At 35.7% G+C, this 15,959-nt stretch overlaps 1 protein-coding gene across 1 annotated transcript; it reads left to right on the plus strand.

The window, feature by feature from the left end:
- The first annotated feature begins 4,973 nt into the window (after positions 1 to 4,973).
- LOC145016230 (uncharacterized) lies at positions 4,974 to 5,837 on the plus strand. The gene is made up of 2 exons (XM_078974790.1): positions 4,974 to 5,173; positions 5,258 to 5,837. Exons 1-2 carry the CDS (start codon positions 5,028 to 5,030, stop codon positions 5,721 to 5,723), a joined length of 612 nt encoding a protein of 203 aa, XP_078830916.1. The 5' UTR covers positions 4,974 to 5,027; the 3' UTR covers positions 5,724 to 5,837.
- Positions 5,838 to 15,959: the final 10,122 nt, after the last annotated feature.

The raw sequence follows: 15,959 nt of genomic DNA on the forward strand, positions 1-15,959 counted from the left end.
TCCCCTTAGGATGATTACATCCCGGAATCATCAACGAAATAGGACTTGCATAATGATCCCACACGTTATTTATTCATCCTAGGTAATAACCGTAACTTCTATGTTTCCTCGAAAGAGTATTTAACTCTATGGCTTTCTTGACCGCAGAAGATACCCAATCTTGCATCTGCTTATCGTACCATGTTGTACTTTCAATTGTAACCTTCAAGTTACCAAATAAGTCCTTATTGTGGACTCCTTCTTCTCAGGATAATTACTTTCATTTATCTATTGTAACAAATCGATGGGTCGTGCTCTATTGACCTCTCATCGCACGATGTGACGCTTAGAATCGGTCTTTAATGAAGTTAAATTCCAGGATGGGATATACCTTTCTTCATATTCTAATGTGATATAATCACATTTAAGCATGTAGCATTTCTACCTGCAAACTTCTTTTAACAACGAGCGCGACACTATCAATCGCATTAACTTCAACCTTCTGACTTAAGTCAGATGTTACATCTAACTTGGTCCTCTAGACCACGTAACATACTCGTAGTCGAACTCCAATTTAAATATGACCACTAGGGTCAGAACAAGAACCATATTACTAGTCATTACCGAAACAATGGTAATGACATACCAGAATAAAGTGGAATCAATTACTAGCTTCTTGGTAACCTTGTGACTTTCCCTAATCCAAGTGCGAGTCCTGTGCTTCCGGTAGTATATGCATCTACTACCTTTCACACCTACTCATACTTGTCCCAAGTATTGTTCCGTAGTCGACCAAGTCACCATACAAGAAAATCACAAAACAATTTAACACATACGAATGTGTCCAAGTAATCAGAAACAATTTCCCTAGACTCTACTAGGACTTCTTCATTGCTCAATCTTCAATCATCAACTCTATTCAACTCGATTGGTGATGAAAATATCAGACGATGAGACAACTTCAATAATTTCACCAATCGTTCCATCATCCTGCCAATCGAAGGTGTACTTTAGACGTACCGTACTCCTCTAAATGTACTTTTATTTCATAAGACATACTCTAAAGGCAAGATACCACTCTTACGATATCTTCTGATAGGTGTCATCCACTATCGTAAGCCTTCTTCATTTCCTCCATTTACTCAATTTCTCTACGAGTCTTCACCATGACCTCTTGTACATCCAAGCAGACATTCGGTGTACCAAGCGAGAATTTTAAGATAAGAAAGCTTTATTACGATAAACGTATAAATCTCCTTATCACTCCGAAATGTTTACATGCTAGTTCTAATATCGTAATCATACGCTTAGAATCCTACACACATAAGGTTTCCAGATCCGTTCGGCAACAGACCATGGACCCGAACAAATAATAGCATCAATATAGCTATCACACAAAACATTTAGCTAACATATTTTAGACACACTCCTCACAATCATTACTTAGCATTCTAAGTTTAAGTCTAGAAATTTCCTATAATTTCCTAGTTCGCTTAAACTAATGCTCTGATACCAACTGTGACATCCCCAATTTCACGGCCAGAAATGACCGATTTGTTTATGCTTTGTTTTATAAAATCAGAGTAATCTTTTAAAGAAAACGGTTGCGGAATTTGTTCCCAAAACAATATATGATAATAACTTATCAAAACATTTCTCAAAGAGAATGTATTTTCATTTAATAATAAAACCTAGGGATGTCATTTTCCGATACATACATATAAGCATAAACAGAACTTACATTCAATTACACTAATGATTTATATCTCCTTTAAATCTCTCTGTGAAATATGTCTTCGTATCAATACCTGTGATACAAAGAAAACTGAGTGGGTCAGGCTTGGGAGCCTGGTGAGCATATAAGGTTTTCATCCCACAATGTTATATCATATATTTATAAATATAGAACATTCAAACTTGTACAATTTCACCATATAAAGGAAACTTTTATCCCACCCCCATCGATCCTCACAACGACACGATCTAAACTCTCGTATCTAAAATTTTCCTCTTTACCCGATCCCTACTCACGGATCTAAAACTATTATCTTCACCCGATCCATACTCACGGATCTAAAACTAACCTTTTCACCTGATCCATACTCACGGATCTAAAACTAACCTTTTCCCCTGATCCATACTCACGGATCTAAAACTAACATCCTGATCTGATCCATACTCCCGGATCAATAATTGTACCCAATCCATACTCCCGGAATAAGGACAATTAACTATACCCTAATCCTGATATAATCTATACTCCCGGATCAATAACTGTGCCCAATCCATACTCCCGGACTAGGGACAATTAACTTAGTCTTAATCCATACTCTCGGACTAATAACAAGTTTTATCTCTTTACCTGATCCATACTCCCGGATCTAAAACTAACCTCTTGGTCTAATCCATACTCGTTGAATAACTAGATCAACAACAACAACATCGGGACTTCTCATCTGTTTATCACACATCAACTATCTACCCATGTTCTACCCAACATATTAGTAGACAAAAATATATATGTTTATACATAGTTTAAAACCTGTATAACATTCTCATTCAATACATATTCCACATAACAGATGAGGCATACCCACATAACACGTATTTCATAGAGAATAAATCAGATCTATGAGATAGAAGAAAGTGAATATACATTCACGCATATAACAACAAAATATACACATAACACGTATTTTATACTAAATACTTAATAATTATGCGCTAGAAGAAAGTAACCACACACTCACTTGATTAGAAGATGATCGGATAGCACTACGACTTGTAGAAGTAGTATTCTTCGGTAGATCTGGAAGATCTTCACAAAAACCGGGCTCCTTGCGGGCAGAGCTTCGGCTCGGGAATCACACTTCTCAGGATCTTCAGGGCCTCGGGACTTGCTTCGGGGCTCGGGAATGATACCGGGGCTTCGGGATAATTCTTTCACGAAAAACGATGCAAAAACGCGAGAAAACGGGAAGAAATGAGCAAAGAAGTCGGTTGCCCTCGACACCCTTTTATAGGGGGTTGAAACACGAATTACACTGGGCGTAATTCTAAATTACGTTGGGCGTAATGGGGATAAGAACGCTGACTCCCCCCCCCCCCCCCTTCCGGATAATATCGAATTTATATTTAAATTAAATATCGAAAATATTTAATAAACTTCAAAAATTCATATCTTCCTCATACGACCTCCGTTTTCGACATTCTTTATATCCCCGCGTAGGTGAGACTATGCTCTACAACTTTCGTTTAGACTCTGTTGGCTAATTTTGATTTTATTTTTATTATTTATTTTTAGTAGGCCGGGATAAGAAAACTCCGTTATAAATTCATAACTTCTTCATCCAACGTCCGTTTTTGCCTATCGTTTTATCGTTTTACTACTATTAACGAGATCTTCGATTCTCGTTTAGATCGTTTTGGCTAAAAACCGCCCGATCTCAAATCGAGTATTCGGGCTGCATACCGCTAAGTCGAAACTTAGAAAAATCATAACTTCCTTATACGAAGTCAGATTTGGACGTTCTTTTTATGCACGCTCAAGGTTTAACAAACTCTACGACTTTTGTTTAGATTGCTAAGGCTAAATATCACTCTAACGTAAATTCACTTTTTACGTCATTCTGCGTCGTGCCGATTCTGTCGCGAAACTTCGACAGGTCATAACTTCTTCGTTATAATTCGAATTTTGGCGTTCTTTATATGCACGGAAACCTTGTAACATATACTATAACTTAGTTAAGATTATTCATTCTAAATAATCTTTCATCAAAAATTCATTTTTTTTATGCCTATCGTCTCTAAATTGACTAGCCCGGATCTACGGACGTTACAGAAGAAGATTAAAGCATTCTTGAAGAGGTAATCATCTAGATATGATTTCAATATGATATTTTCGAAATATGTATGCTAGATCTAGGGTTTATAAGTCTTGGATGAATTGCATGTACAATAGAGAAACCTAGATCCAAGCTTTAGGGTTTGCATGAGCACATAGGATGTTCTTTTGTGTAAAACCCATCAGCAAGAAGACTTGAGGAGAGAGGAGACTAGAGCATGAATTCGGCTCTATGAAAGCAAGTAAAGGTGTGTGGAAAATATGGCATCGATGGTGTCCTATTTATACTTGCTTAAGGAAACTCCAATAGAAACCAAAGAGTCCTTTGAATGATTAATTCTAATTAATCTTAGAATTAAATCTAAATCAATTCTAATTAATCAATTAATTATAACTATTTTCAATTAATATATTAATTATATAACTTATTAATAAATAATATATTTCAATTTCCAATTAGTTTATTATTTATATAATAAATTAACAAATTATCATCCATCTCCAACTATCATTCTAATTAGTTACTAGTTTTAAGGGCAAACCAAAAAGAACTTTGCTTATAACTCAAGAATATATCAATTTAGTTATTAGCTTAAACATCTTAATCTAACCACATAATCTTGTTATTCACCAAATAGATGTGAAAACTGCATTCTTGAATGGTGACTTGATTAAGGAAATTTACATGAAACAACCTCAAGGGTTTTTGATGCCTGATAATGAACATAAGGTGTGCAAGATGAAGAAATGGTGTCAAGTTTGAATCTTTGACGAATAACAAAAATAGTCCTTGTGGTTACACAATGTTAAAAATTCATACCTCTTATGCTTAAAAAGACAAAAATACCCTTACGAATTCAATCCATAACAGCTGAAAATTGACGACATTAGTAAAAAAGACCATCTATAATCCCTTAAAATATACAATTTTCCTTTATTAGATCTATATTAATTGACTAAAATACCCTTTCTAGTTAAATTAAATGATATTTTTCGATTATATTTAATTCAATAATATATATTAATCACTTTTTTAAAATAAATAAAATGGTTGGTAGCATTTATGCGTAAATAACATAATGATTATTTTAAATATAATAACCTAAATATATATATATATATATATATATATATATATAATCGTGCATATGTAATTTAACATCTTCCTTTCTCCCCTCTCTCTCTCTCTCTCTTCCAAATCAAGATGATTGCCAGCAAAGGAGGCGGTGGCGGTGCTGTTGTTGCTAACATAAGACAACCGATCAGCTCAGAGTGCTGCATGTGTGGTGATTATGGCATATCCCAAGAGCTTTTCAGATGCAAAATCTGTAAATTCCGATCTCAACACAAGTAATTTGATTCATATTCATCGGGGCTTTCACTAGATTTCTACTTCGATCACAATATTTTGAGAAGTTCCCAACTTTTTTGCAGATATTGCAGCAATCAGTACCCTAAAGCCGAGTCATACAAAGCCTGTAACTGGTGCCTGAGTCAGAAACATGACTCCGGCAACTCATCCAACTCATCATCGTCGTGCAGAAACAACTCCAGCGATAATCGCCTTGATCATGCCCTCAAGAACAAGAGAAACCCTAATGATACTACAATTGGGCATGGAGGTTTGAGGGAAAGGAGGAGAGCTTCTGATATACAGTTACCAAGCCCCGCTTCGATCAAGAAACTGCAGGGATCCTCGGCGGAGGAGGAGTCTCCGGTGTCTACCGGCCGGAAAAGGGTCGGCGGTGTGGTAGCGGAGGAGAAGCATCATGTGGTTTTGAGAAAGTCAAAGTCAGCGAATCATATATCAATTGGTGGTGGAGGTGGGATCAAAACAAGACAAGTATTTAGAAATAAGGTGAGAAGGTATAAACTATTAGATGAGGTTTCAAGCCAATGAGGTTAAAACGAAAACATGTTTTATCTTGCTCTATTTAGTTGCACTTTATGTATAAGTACTTGTACAGATCTTTGGATATAAATTTCTCACCTCTAGAGGGGTTGATTTTATTAATTTTGGATACTATCATTTAATTGTTAATTAATTACTGTGTATACTTGTTCAAAGCTCTGGGTCTCCTCGGTCTATTTTCGGTAACATTTCTTGTAAATTTCTTACGTACTTTTCCTTGTCGTACAAGTTTATATATTAAAATGTTTTAATAAGAAAAGAACAGCTGCATACTTTTTTTGACTGAAAAATAAGGCCAATCAGCAAAACCTTGTTCACTAATTAACAAAGATATAATTTTTTTTTTTTTTGAAGTTATAACAGTGGAAAACGTGTTTTACTGGACATTACATTAATACATTGGTGGTACTATTATTTTTTATAGTTCTTTTAAAATTTTATAATGGTCAAAGGTCTTTCCTGAAACGATTTTCGGAGACAGTCTTAATTTTACAGTTTTACCTTAGTTGTATGAGATGGAGATGGAGGTAATATTGTTGTTTATTAACGTTCTTATATTGTAAATTAAATCTATCTAGTGTGGCAAAAATATAAGATTACTACACATCTCAAGTTAAAGAAATAAAAGACGTCGAGAAAATGATGTGTAATCCTAAATAAGAGTTCCGTAAGAAAAAGAGTTGCGTAAATGACGTACAAAATAATACGTTTCATTTCTGAAACATACAGCACGTTCCTTGTCGACATGTAGTTAGAATCACACGTAACTAAGAATTTTATAGAATCAAAAGTAGATAAAAGGTGCTATCTTTTTGTATTTTGATTTTCTAAAGATACTTCTTGTTTTTAATTTAATAAGATAAATAGATAATATTGTAATAAACTAAAATACTGATAAAGTATACGATGGTTATGTAACCGTGTTAATTCAATGTTAGGATTCGATACGCATGATTTTGGTATCAAGAATTCTGCAAGATTGATCCAAAGAATAACGCGTGTGAAATTGGTTAAGAAATATTGACCTTTAATAAGAATATATAATGATTGATTGTTTGAACTCCGGACCAAAATGCAAATAATTTAGTCGAGATAGTCATGTATTTTATGAGTGCAAGGTGGTTATCAAAATAATGCATAAATTAATAGAGATTAATTTGGGGTTTGACGGGTTTTAGAAATTTAAAAAGGAAAATAACACAAAATGATCGTAAATTAATAGAGATTAATTTGGGGTTTGACGGGTTTTAGAAATTTAAAAAGGAAAATAACACAAAATGATCGTAAATTAATAGAGATTAATTTGGGGTTTGACGGGTTTTAGAAATTTAAAGAAGGTTATTAAGTTTATATAAAAAATTTAATTTGAAATTATTTTTTTTTTAATTTTTATAATTTTGACATTTTGATCCGACAGGATATGTAATATGTTTTCATGTCAATTTTTTTTCTACAAAAAAATAAGATTTTTATTTTTTTCAATTTTGACATTATTATTATTATTATTATTATTTTTTATAGTTTTGTCATTCCATTTATTTGTTCCAAATAATTTTTTTTTTTAATTTCTTTGTTCAGAATCGAACATCATTTTTTAAAATTTTTTTGTTTAATGTTGAACATTTACCATTTGAAATCGTATAAATATTTTTTTTATTACATTTTAAATTGTAGAAATACGTTTTTTTCATTTAAAAACCATATTTTTATATAAATACAATGTTATATATATATATATATATATATATATATATATATATATATATATATATATATATATATATATATATATACACACACACACACACACATTCAAACCATAATGTTATGTATAAATATATATTAGTTATATAAAATCATATTTTACATTAAATACATAACTTTATAATGAGTTTGGAGGTTTGAAGACGTATAGTCGTTCAATGCGCAAAAGCCAAGTTTGCAACCGTGAAATGTTTACATCTTATGTCATATTCATAATTTTTTTAGGAACATATTGAATCTCATGGTGTGACTTTCAAATGATATCATAACTTAATCTTGAATGACTATTTAATTACTGAATGACAATTTAATTATTCTGTAGGTATGTAATCACTATGTCCGTTAACAATATTAAAAATCATATTTTTCAGTTCAAATTTTCAAATATTTATGAAGGATAAGTGCAACAATTATTACATCTATTTTAGCATTCTCAATTAATCTTGATATTTTGTTCTATATTGCCCACCTACATCTAATATCCAACCTTGGCAGCACAAGCACTTCTGATCTCTGAATTCGTTGTCCCAGAAGGAACAACTTACTACAACGAGATCTTTTCCAGAAATCTTCCGATGCAAGAGCCACACGTATAACCCTAAAAGCATGAATCTGACAGCAACTCATCCTACAATCACGTTCTGACCGACTCCTTATACCCTTCAACCACGAAAGATCTCAACCATCTCGAGCTCTAAAAATTCGAAAGAACTTACACTATAACTTCCTACGACCCAATGTGACGAAGCCATCAAAATCGATCTGGCTACTGATCTTCCAAGCAGAATACTCAGTTTACTCCCACCTTGGTCTCACGTCATCACTGCTCGTCGCTTCCCAAAGTGATGCCTACAACCGGTTAAACCGAATACCCTTTAACCACAATCCTCGACATATGACACCCTTGAATAATAATTATAATAACCAAGCAACCATAAAGAAACTACGATCCTTAGCAGGAGACTTAACGAAAACCGAACATAACGTCACACACACACACAACCATAAGCATAAATTACAAGGCATGAAGAAAGCAAACATGACACATATTTGTAATAGCATCTGTAACTGAAACGCTTAGATCCTCACCACTGGAGCCTCTGCCCTACCCTCGCGGCCATTAGTAATTCTTAATGTAGCTGGAGTAGGTGCCCATATTGCTTCACTGAGAGTTGGCCTTCTTGTGGCCCACCTGATTGCAGCGAAAACACATCGGACTCAAACCCTAAGGACAATCCTTTCTAAAATGACCAGCCAGGACGCAACCAAAACATTACGTTCCTTTCTCATGTCAACTCCCCTTGTGAGTCCTCCCGTACTTGGAACAACGGCCTCGGCCCTAATTGCCTTCTGATCTTGTACCCGGAGTCTTGGGACTCTTTGTCTGGCCCATTGTGGTCTGAACCTGCTCTGGTCCATGCTTCGACAAAGGTTGCAACTCAATCTCCTGCTCTCAAGCTTTAGATATCATTTCTCCAAATGTCTTGCAGCTCAACAGGCGTACAAACTCCCGAATATCATCCCATAGCATATCATGCTACCTTGTCTTCTTCATCCCATCATCTGTAGCGTACCGCGAGACCAATATATCCCTCTCCCGAACTTGTCAATGATCTCCAACATAGTCTCTATCGTATGGCAAAGGTCCTAAAACTCCTTCGTCAATTGTTGTACCTCATTGGCTGGTGCAAACTACACCCTCAACCTCGCCATGAAATCATTCCAAGTCATGGTCGTCACAACTGTCGATCCCAAAAGCATGACCAACCTCCTCCTACCAATCACGAGCTCGGTCCCTCAAAAGACAAGACGTGAATCCCACCTTCGACCCCTCGGGATAAACGCTTATTCGATGAGCATTATCCATGTCAGCAATCCATCGACGACTAGCAATAGGGTCCTTCGCCCCGAAGAACTTTGGGGATCTGTAAGCCTTGAACTCCCGAAAAGAGAGAGTTCTAGCCCCCAACCATCCTACCACAATCTCAGCCTGAAAATCCTCGAAACGCTCATCCAGTAGCTCCATGACCCCCTTGATTTGAGTACGGACCATGTACTTTTAGTAGTACGGGCCCAATACTACTTTCTACACCTATCCATACTTTCCTCAAGAATCATACCGAATCCTCTAAGTCACACTCTCAAATTGGTATTCCAAAACCCACTCAACAACACACCTTACCTACTAAAGCACTTCCTAGGCTCTCCTAGGATCCCAACCTCACCATGCCATCAGATTCTAAAGAACTCTTACTAATTTCAATCAACTAATTCATGAATACAATTACATGCAACAAAGCTTAGATAATCATTCGACTAAAAGACTCAACCCTACAGCGGTTGGACTCATACAAGAGTTGTGTAATAGGGCCAAATCAATAACTCTTGAGATTATTTAACCTTTACAACATGTAACTTAATATATTCATGTAATAATTAACTCATATCAGTATGAGTCCTACAAAGCACAAAGCAAGCAACATTCGAGTAGTAGAACTCTCCAGGCCAAAAAACATCAGAAGGCATCCCCAACTCACTTACTACTATGATGCTAGGAACTTCCACTAACACTGCCGCTTGCATTATGCATGCAAATTATACACAATATAGGATTAAATAGATTGTCAAATAAATGAATCTACCTTAAGCCCACAACCATACGAGGAAGAGGAAATAAGGTTAAATAAGTCAATCTATGGTTATGATCTTAACCTTATATACTTTCAAAAATACACTTGGCAATCAATCCCACCAACATAGATTCTAAATTCAACATATCATCCAATTCTTCCTGAACTACAAGGTATCACGAATCAGGCCATTCTATCATGTAATTCTTGAAGGTATCCTTAGCCCTTACCTAGCATGCATACATTCCATAACGTAATAACATATCATCATATATAGGTATTCTGGAAATCACTTACTTGAGATCAGCTGATTGCACGCACCCCACCTTTTTCTTTCTATCAAAATATTCTTTAGAAAATTTATTTTCTTTTTTAAAAGATTACTAATTCCTTAGTTTTAGTTCAGACACACCCGAGAGTGTGCTCGAATCCCTCAAAGCAAGGTTTTGATACCAACTTGTAACGTTCCAAAAATACCTATAAAAATTTTCATTTAAAACCATTAAGTCATACAACCATTTATTTAAAACCCAAACATGATAAGACTTATTTCTCAAATATCAGAGTAAACCAAACGTAATCAGTGTGGAAAAAGCCATTAAGGGATGTTGTGTAGTCCCACCCAGCCCTTCCCTTTGGAACTGGAAGTAGGTGAAAAATGTTAAACCATAAAGCGAAAGCATAAAACTTAGCGAGTTCCCCAAAATACCGTATTCCATACATATCCTCGGGCCCAACCCACATATTGGGCCTAATCCATAATAATAGGCCCAAACCTCCATAACAATGGGCCCAACCCAACATATAAATAGGCCCAGTAATGGTGTACCAGGTTGGTAATATGAGGAAATCCATTACCGACCCGGTATTTACCAGATCGGCGTTACAGACACCACGACTTGTCACAAACGAATATAAATGTGAATACATCGTACCCAAAAATTGAAACCATATCCCAGGAAACATGCAAAAGAAATGGTACGAAATAATAAAATAACAAGGAAAGGGAAAGAGACGTGCATGCCTATAGACAGGATAATAGATGAAGGACCGATCAAGACTATAAACTCTTTTAACAGTGAGCAGCCTATAAATACCCCAAAGACATGATATCCGAGGTAGGGTAAGGTAAGGAAAAAAAAGTGACATCATACATAGCACTAAGGCAACACTGAGAATCGCAATCTAACTTAAGCATCAGAGAGCTATGCCGAGGTCCAACCCTTGGTATGGCTGTCTGACCTAGCACTTGTTTATCTTATGTAGAACGGATTCTCGGACACTTATTGAATCGATACCTTTAGGTTAGAGAGCTAAACATCCGTCTGGAGTTTTTCGTAACAACATTGGCGCCATCCGTATTATGAGGGTACCAGAGTGACAAACAAAGGAAATACCCGACAAGCAAATCAAATTTTAACACCAAGGGCAGGGCAACATGTCAAATAGTAAAGCAAAGTAAATAAACTATTCATTGCGTGCAAAAGAAAAAGACATTGATCATTTACGTGATATGTTTAATGGCGAAAAAAGAACATATTGCTCACCACCAAGAAGACATCCCGATACCTATATATGGGTAAATATGCGTTATAGGCATTCATAGGATATAATGTGATAGTAGGAGTTTGACTGAAATTAGGTACGACCACTACTTCTCACAGTTACTGGAGCAAACAAGAAAAAAATGAAACAACCAGCATGGAATTTAACAAGCTTTGCGGGACATTATGTATGGCAAAAATATATTGTTTGTTCCATTAACTTTAACAAATCAGTTAACACAAGCCAAAAACATGCAAACAATAGCTTTCATGATTGTGCACTTAGTGTCGCCATACAACATCATATTCGGGAGAAGCTCAATGAGAAAGTTCATAGGAATCATCTCAATGATCCACGATGCGTCCGGTTCCTAACGAAAAACGGATATGGAACGATCCACAACAAACCACCAACAGGACCTGTGATGATGGTGGTAGAGAACGAAGCAAGTAAGATGAGGTCGGAAAAAAAAAGCAAGCAAATAACATATTAGAAGAAATTATAATAAATAGAAGACATGCAGACCAAGCAGTGTGGATCAGAGTAGGGTTACCATGAAAGTTAAGAGACGGATTGACGACACTCTTAGAAGAAAATGTTGGCGTATTTGTGTGGGAGGCAGCGGACATGACAGGTTTTCCAGATAGTTAGTCGAACACAAACTAAATGAAAGACTAGGAAGCAAGCAAATCCGACAGAAAAAGAGGGGGCACTCGAAAGATAGGAATAAAGCAATAAATGATGAAGTCAAAAAACTGGTAAAAGCAGGAATAGTACAGGAGTCTCTTTACCCATCCTGGGTAGCGAACCCGGTCTTAGTAAAAAAAAGAGATAGACAATGAAGTATGCGCATAGACTTCATGGACCTAAACATAGCATGCCGAAAAGACTAATACCCATTACCATCCATCGATGAAACGATAGAATCCTTACACGAACATAAATGGAAGAGTTTTATGGATGCCTACAAAGGATACCAACAAATATGCATGTACGACGGGGATGAAGAAAAAACGTCTTTTCATACGGATAGATGAACATTTTGCTACATAAAAATGCCATTTGAACTAAGGAATGTAGGGGCAACATAGCAGAGACTATCATATAAATTTTTTAAGCCACAAGTCGATAAAAACATTAAATTCTACATGGATGACATGTTGTTAAAAGAAAAAATGACAACTATTTCCTACAAGACATAGTGGAAACCTTCACCAACTTAAGAGCTGTAAATATGAAATTGAACCCCCAAAAGTGTATATTTGGGATGGAAAAAGGAAATTTCTTAGGACACATCATCATAAATGATGGAATAAAAACGAACTCTAAAAAGATAAAAGTATTACTAGAAATGCGATCACACAAAGACAATAAAAGAGATACAAGCACTAAACGGTAAATTGCCAACACTGGGACATTTATTGGCCAAATCTGCAGAGAAAACATACCCTTTCTACAAAACTCTGAGAAGAGTATTAGACATAAAGACTTTCCAATGGACGGAAGAAGCTGACAACGCATTCCGCAAACTCAAAATGGCATTAGCCGAGCTACCAACTCTGACATCGCCGATCTCGGGTGAGGTTTTAACCATGTACTTGGCAGCATCAAGAACGATAGCCAGCACAATACTGGTGGCAAACAGAGAAGATATACGAGTACCCATACCATTAAAGTATACAAGGAGCAGAGATGGGATACTCAAATATGGAAAAACTAGTGTTATGCTTAGTTAACGGGGCAAGACAACTAAGAAGGTATTTCTAGGCACATACCATTAAAGTCCTAACAAATATTCCATTGCGTCAAGTGCTCTTAAAACTAGAGAAATCTAGGAGACTAGCTAAATAGGCCATGGAATTGGGAGAACATGTAATCATTTTAAAACCACGAACCAACATAAAAGCACAGGCACTAGTAGACTTCATCACTAAAATAGCAGGCCAAAGGGAAGTATGGTCAATACACGAATCAGATGACAATATCGAAAGCACAGACACTACGCAAGAAAATAAATGAAAATTGTTTTCGTATGGATCCTCCTATACAGAAGGAGTGGGAGTTGGATTGATATTAATGAGTCCAAGTGTAGAAGAGGTAACGTACGCGTTAAGATTTGATTTCAAGGCATCAAAAAAATCGGAATACGAAGCTCTCATCGTCGGATTACAAATGGCTATCAAGATGGAGTGCGAACACATACATACATCTATAGACTCGATGATAGTCGCTAACCAAACAAATGGCTTATATGAAATTTAGGGAAATAAATCTAGCATAATACGTAGACAAAGTGAAAGCATTAACAAAGCACTTTAAAAGCTTTAGGCTAAAGCATTTGCCAAGGTCAAAAAACAAATGTGCGGACACGATAAGTAAGATAGTGGTATCAAATTTCTCCCATTTAGCCAAGAAAGTGTTGGTATAAATTGTACAAGAAAAAGAAATAGAAGAAAAGTCATTAATTTTAATAAGAGCAGACACAAATGACTAGAGGAAACCAATAATTGAATACCTAACAGAGAGCAAGCTACCTCCGGACGAAACTGAGGGTCAAGCCACCATCTTTCATACTGGATAAGGGTGTATTGTACAAAAAAATAGTATTGAACACTTCATTTATATTTTGTAAATGACATGGAGGCAGAATAACTCATAAGAGAGATGCACGAAGGAGTCGCCGGAGCACATGAAGGGATGCGTACAATAATTTGCAAGATATCGAGGATAGGGTATTATTGGCCGACCATGTACCAAGACACGGAAGGTGTAATCTATAGTTGTGAGAAGTGCCAAAAAAATGCACCAATCCCAAGAAAATCAGTGATGCCAGTGATTAGCATTAGTAGCCTTTAGCCTTTCATTCAGTGGGGAATAGACATAGTTGGATCGTTCCTAGAGGCATTGGGGAAGGTGAAATTCCTAATAGTTGCAATAGACTACTTCACCAAATGGTTCGAGGCAGAACCATTAGCTACAATAACATGACAAAACATGGTCAAATTCTTTTGAAAACAAATCATTTTCAGCTTTGGGGTACCACATACACTAATTTTGGACAATGAAACACAATTTGAAAATAATCCTTTTCGGAAATGGTGCGAAGAACTTAGAATCAACCAAAGATTTACTTCGGTAGTACACCCAGAGACGAACGGACGAATCGAGGTCACCAATAGGACACTTGTGCATGACTTGGCAACAAGACTTAATGAAGCCAAATGACAATGGGTTGATGAATTACAAAGCGTGTTATAGGCTACCGAAAAAATCACGAATAACAACAAAAAACCACCTTAGAGTTTCGTTTATGGGTCAAAAGCGGTACTACAATTAGAGTTGATTTTCCTAACAAACAAAACATCAAATGTAGACATGGACAAAAAGAAGTAGGAACAATACGACAAGAACATTTTAAGAAGCAAACCGAAAGTTATTACAACCAAAGGTTTAAGAGCCATTGTTTCAAGGTAGGTGAAAAGGGGTTAAGAAACAATGAGGCCAGTAGACAGGAGCCACAGGAAAAATTACGTTCAACATGGGAAGGTATATACATAATACATGAAGCAAACATGGATGGATCAGACGTCCTACAAACAATGGATGATGAGACAATACCAAGAATGTGGCACGTCAAAAATCTTAGCAAGTTCTATGTTTGAATATGCTAGGAAAAGTATACCATTTGGAACAAGAATGAGATGAGTAGAAAAAGTTATCACTATATCCTATATGTACCGTGTGGACGATAACACAAACCACGAAAGGTCTAGTCACTTTATGACAAAATAAACATAGGCTACCCGCTTAGCCTAAGAATATACCTATTCTTCAAAACGTGTAGCTCGGTAGTCTGACTACACTTGTGTATACATCAAGTATCATTACTCCAGTACAAACTACCCGATTAGCCAATGAACATACTGAAAGATCTAGTATGCTCAAGAGTCATATTAAAATGATATTTCTAAATAACATATGATCCTAAGGGTCACACAAACAATATCTTGATACAATTGATTATTTATTAGAAATTGATTTTAATAAATATTCATAAACTCTTATAACAAATTAGGAAAATATTATTTCAAAGAAATAATTATTTTACAATACAAGTAACATATTATCTCATAAGGTATGAATTAATAAGTCATGTACAACATTTTGGACTTGGAAAGCCTTTTGTCTTTTAGTTGACGACAAAGTTTATATCTTATAAACTTTGAGTTTATAAAATATAAACCCAATCTTTTCTTTTTTTAAAGCCATGGCCGGTTTTAGGGTC

This window comes from Lactuca saligna, chromosome 1 (assembly GCF_052625555.1).
Source record: "Lactuca saligna cultivar CGN05327 chromosome 1, ASM5262555v1, whole genome shotgun sequence".
In the NCBI taxonomy this organism is placed as follows: domain Eukaryota; kingdom Viridiplantae; phylum Streptophyta; class Magnoliopsida; order Asterales; family Asteraceae; genus Lactuca; species Lactuca saligna.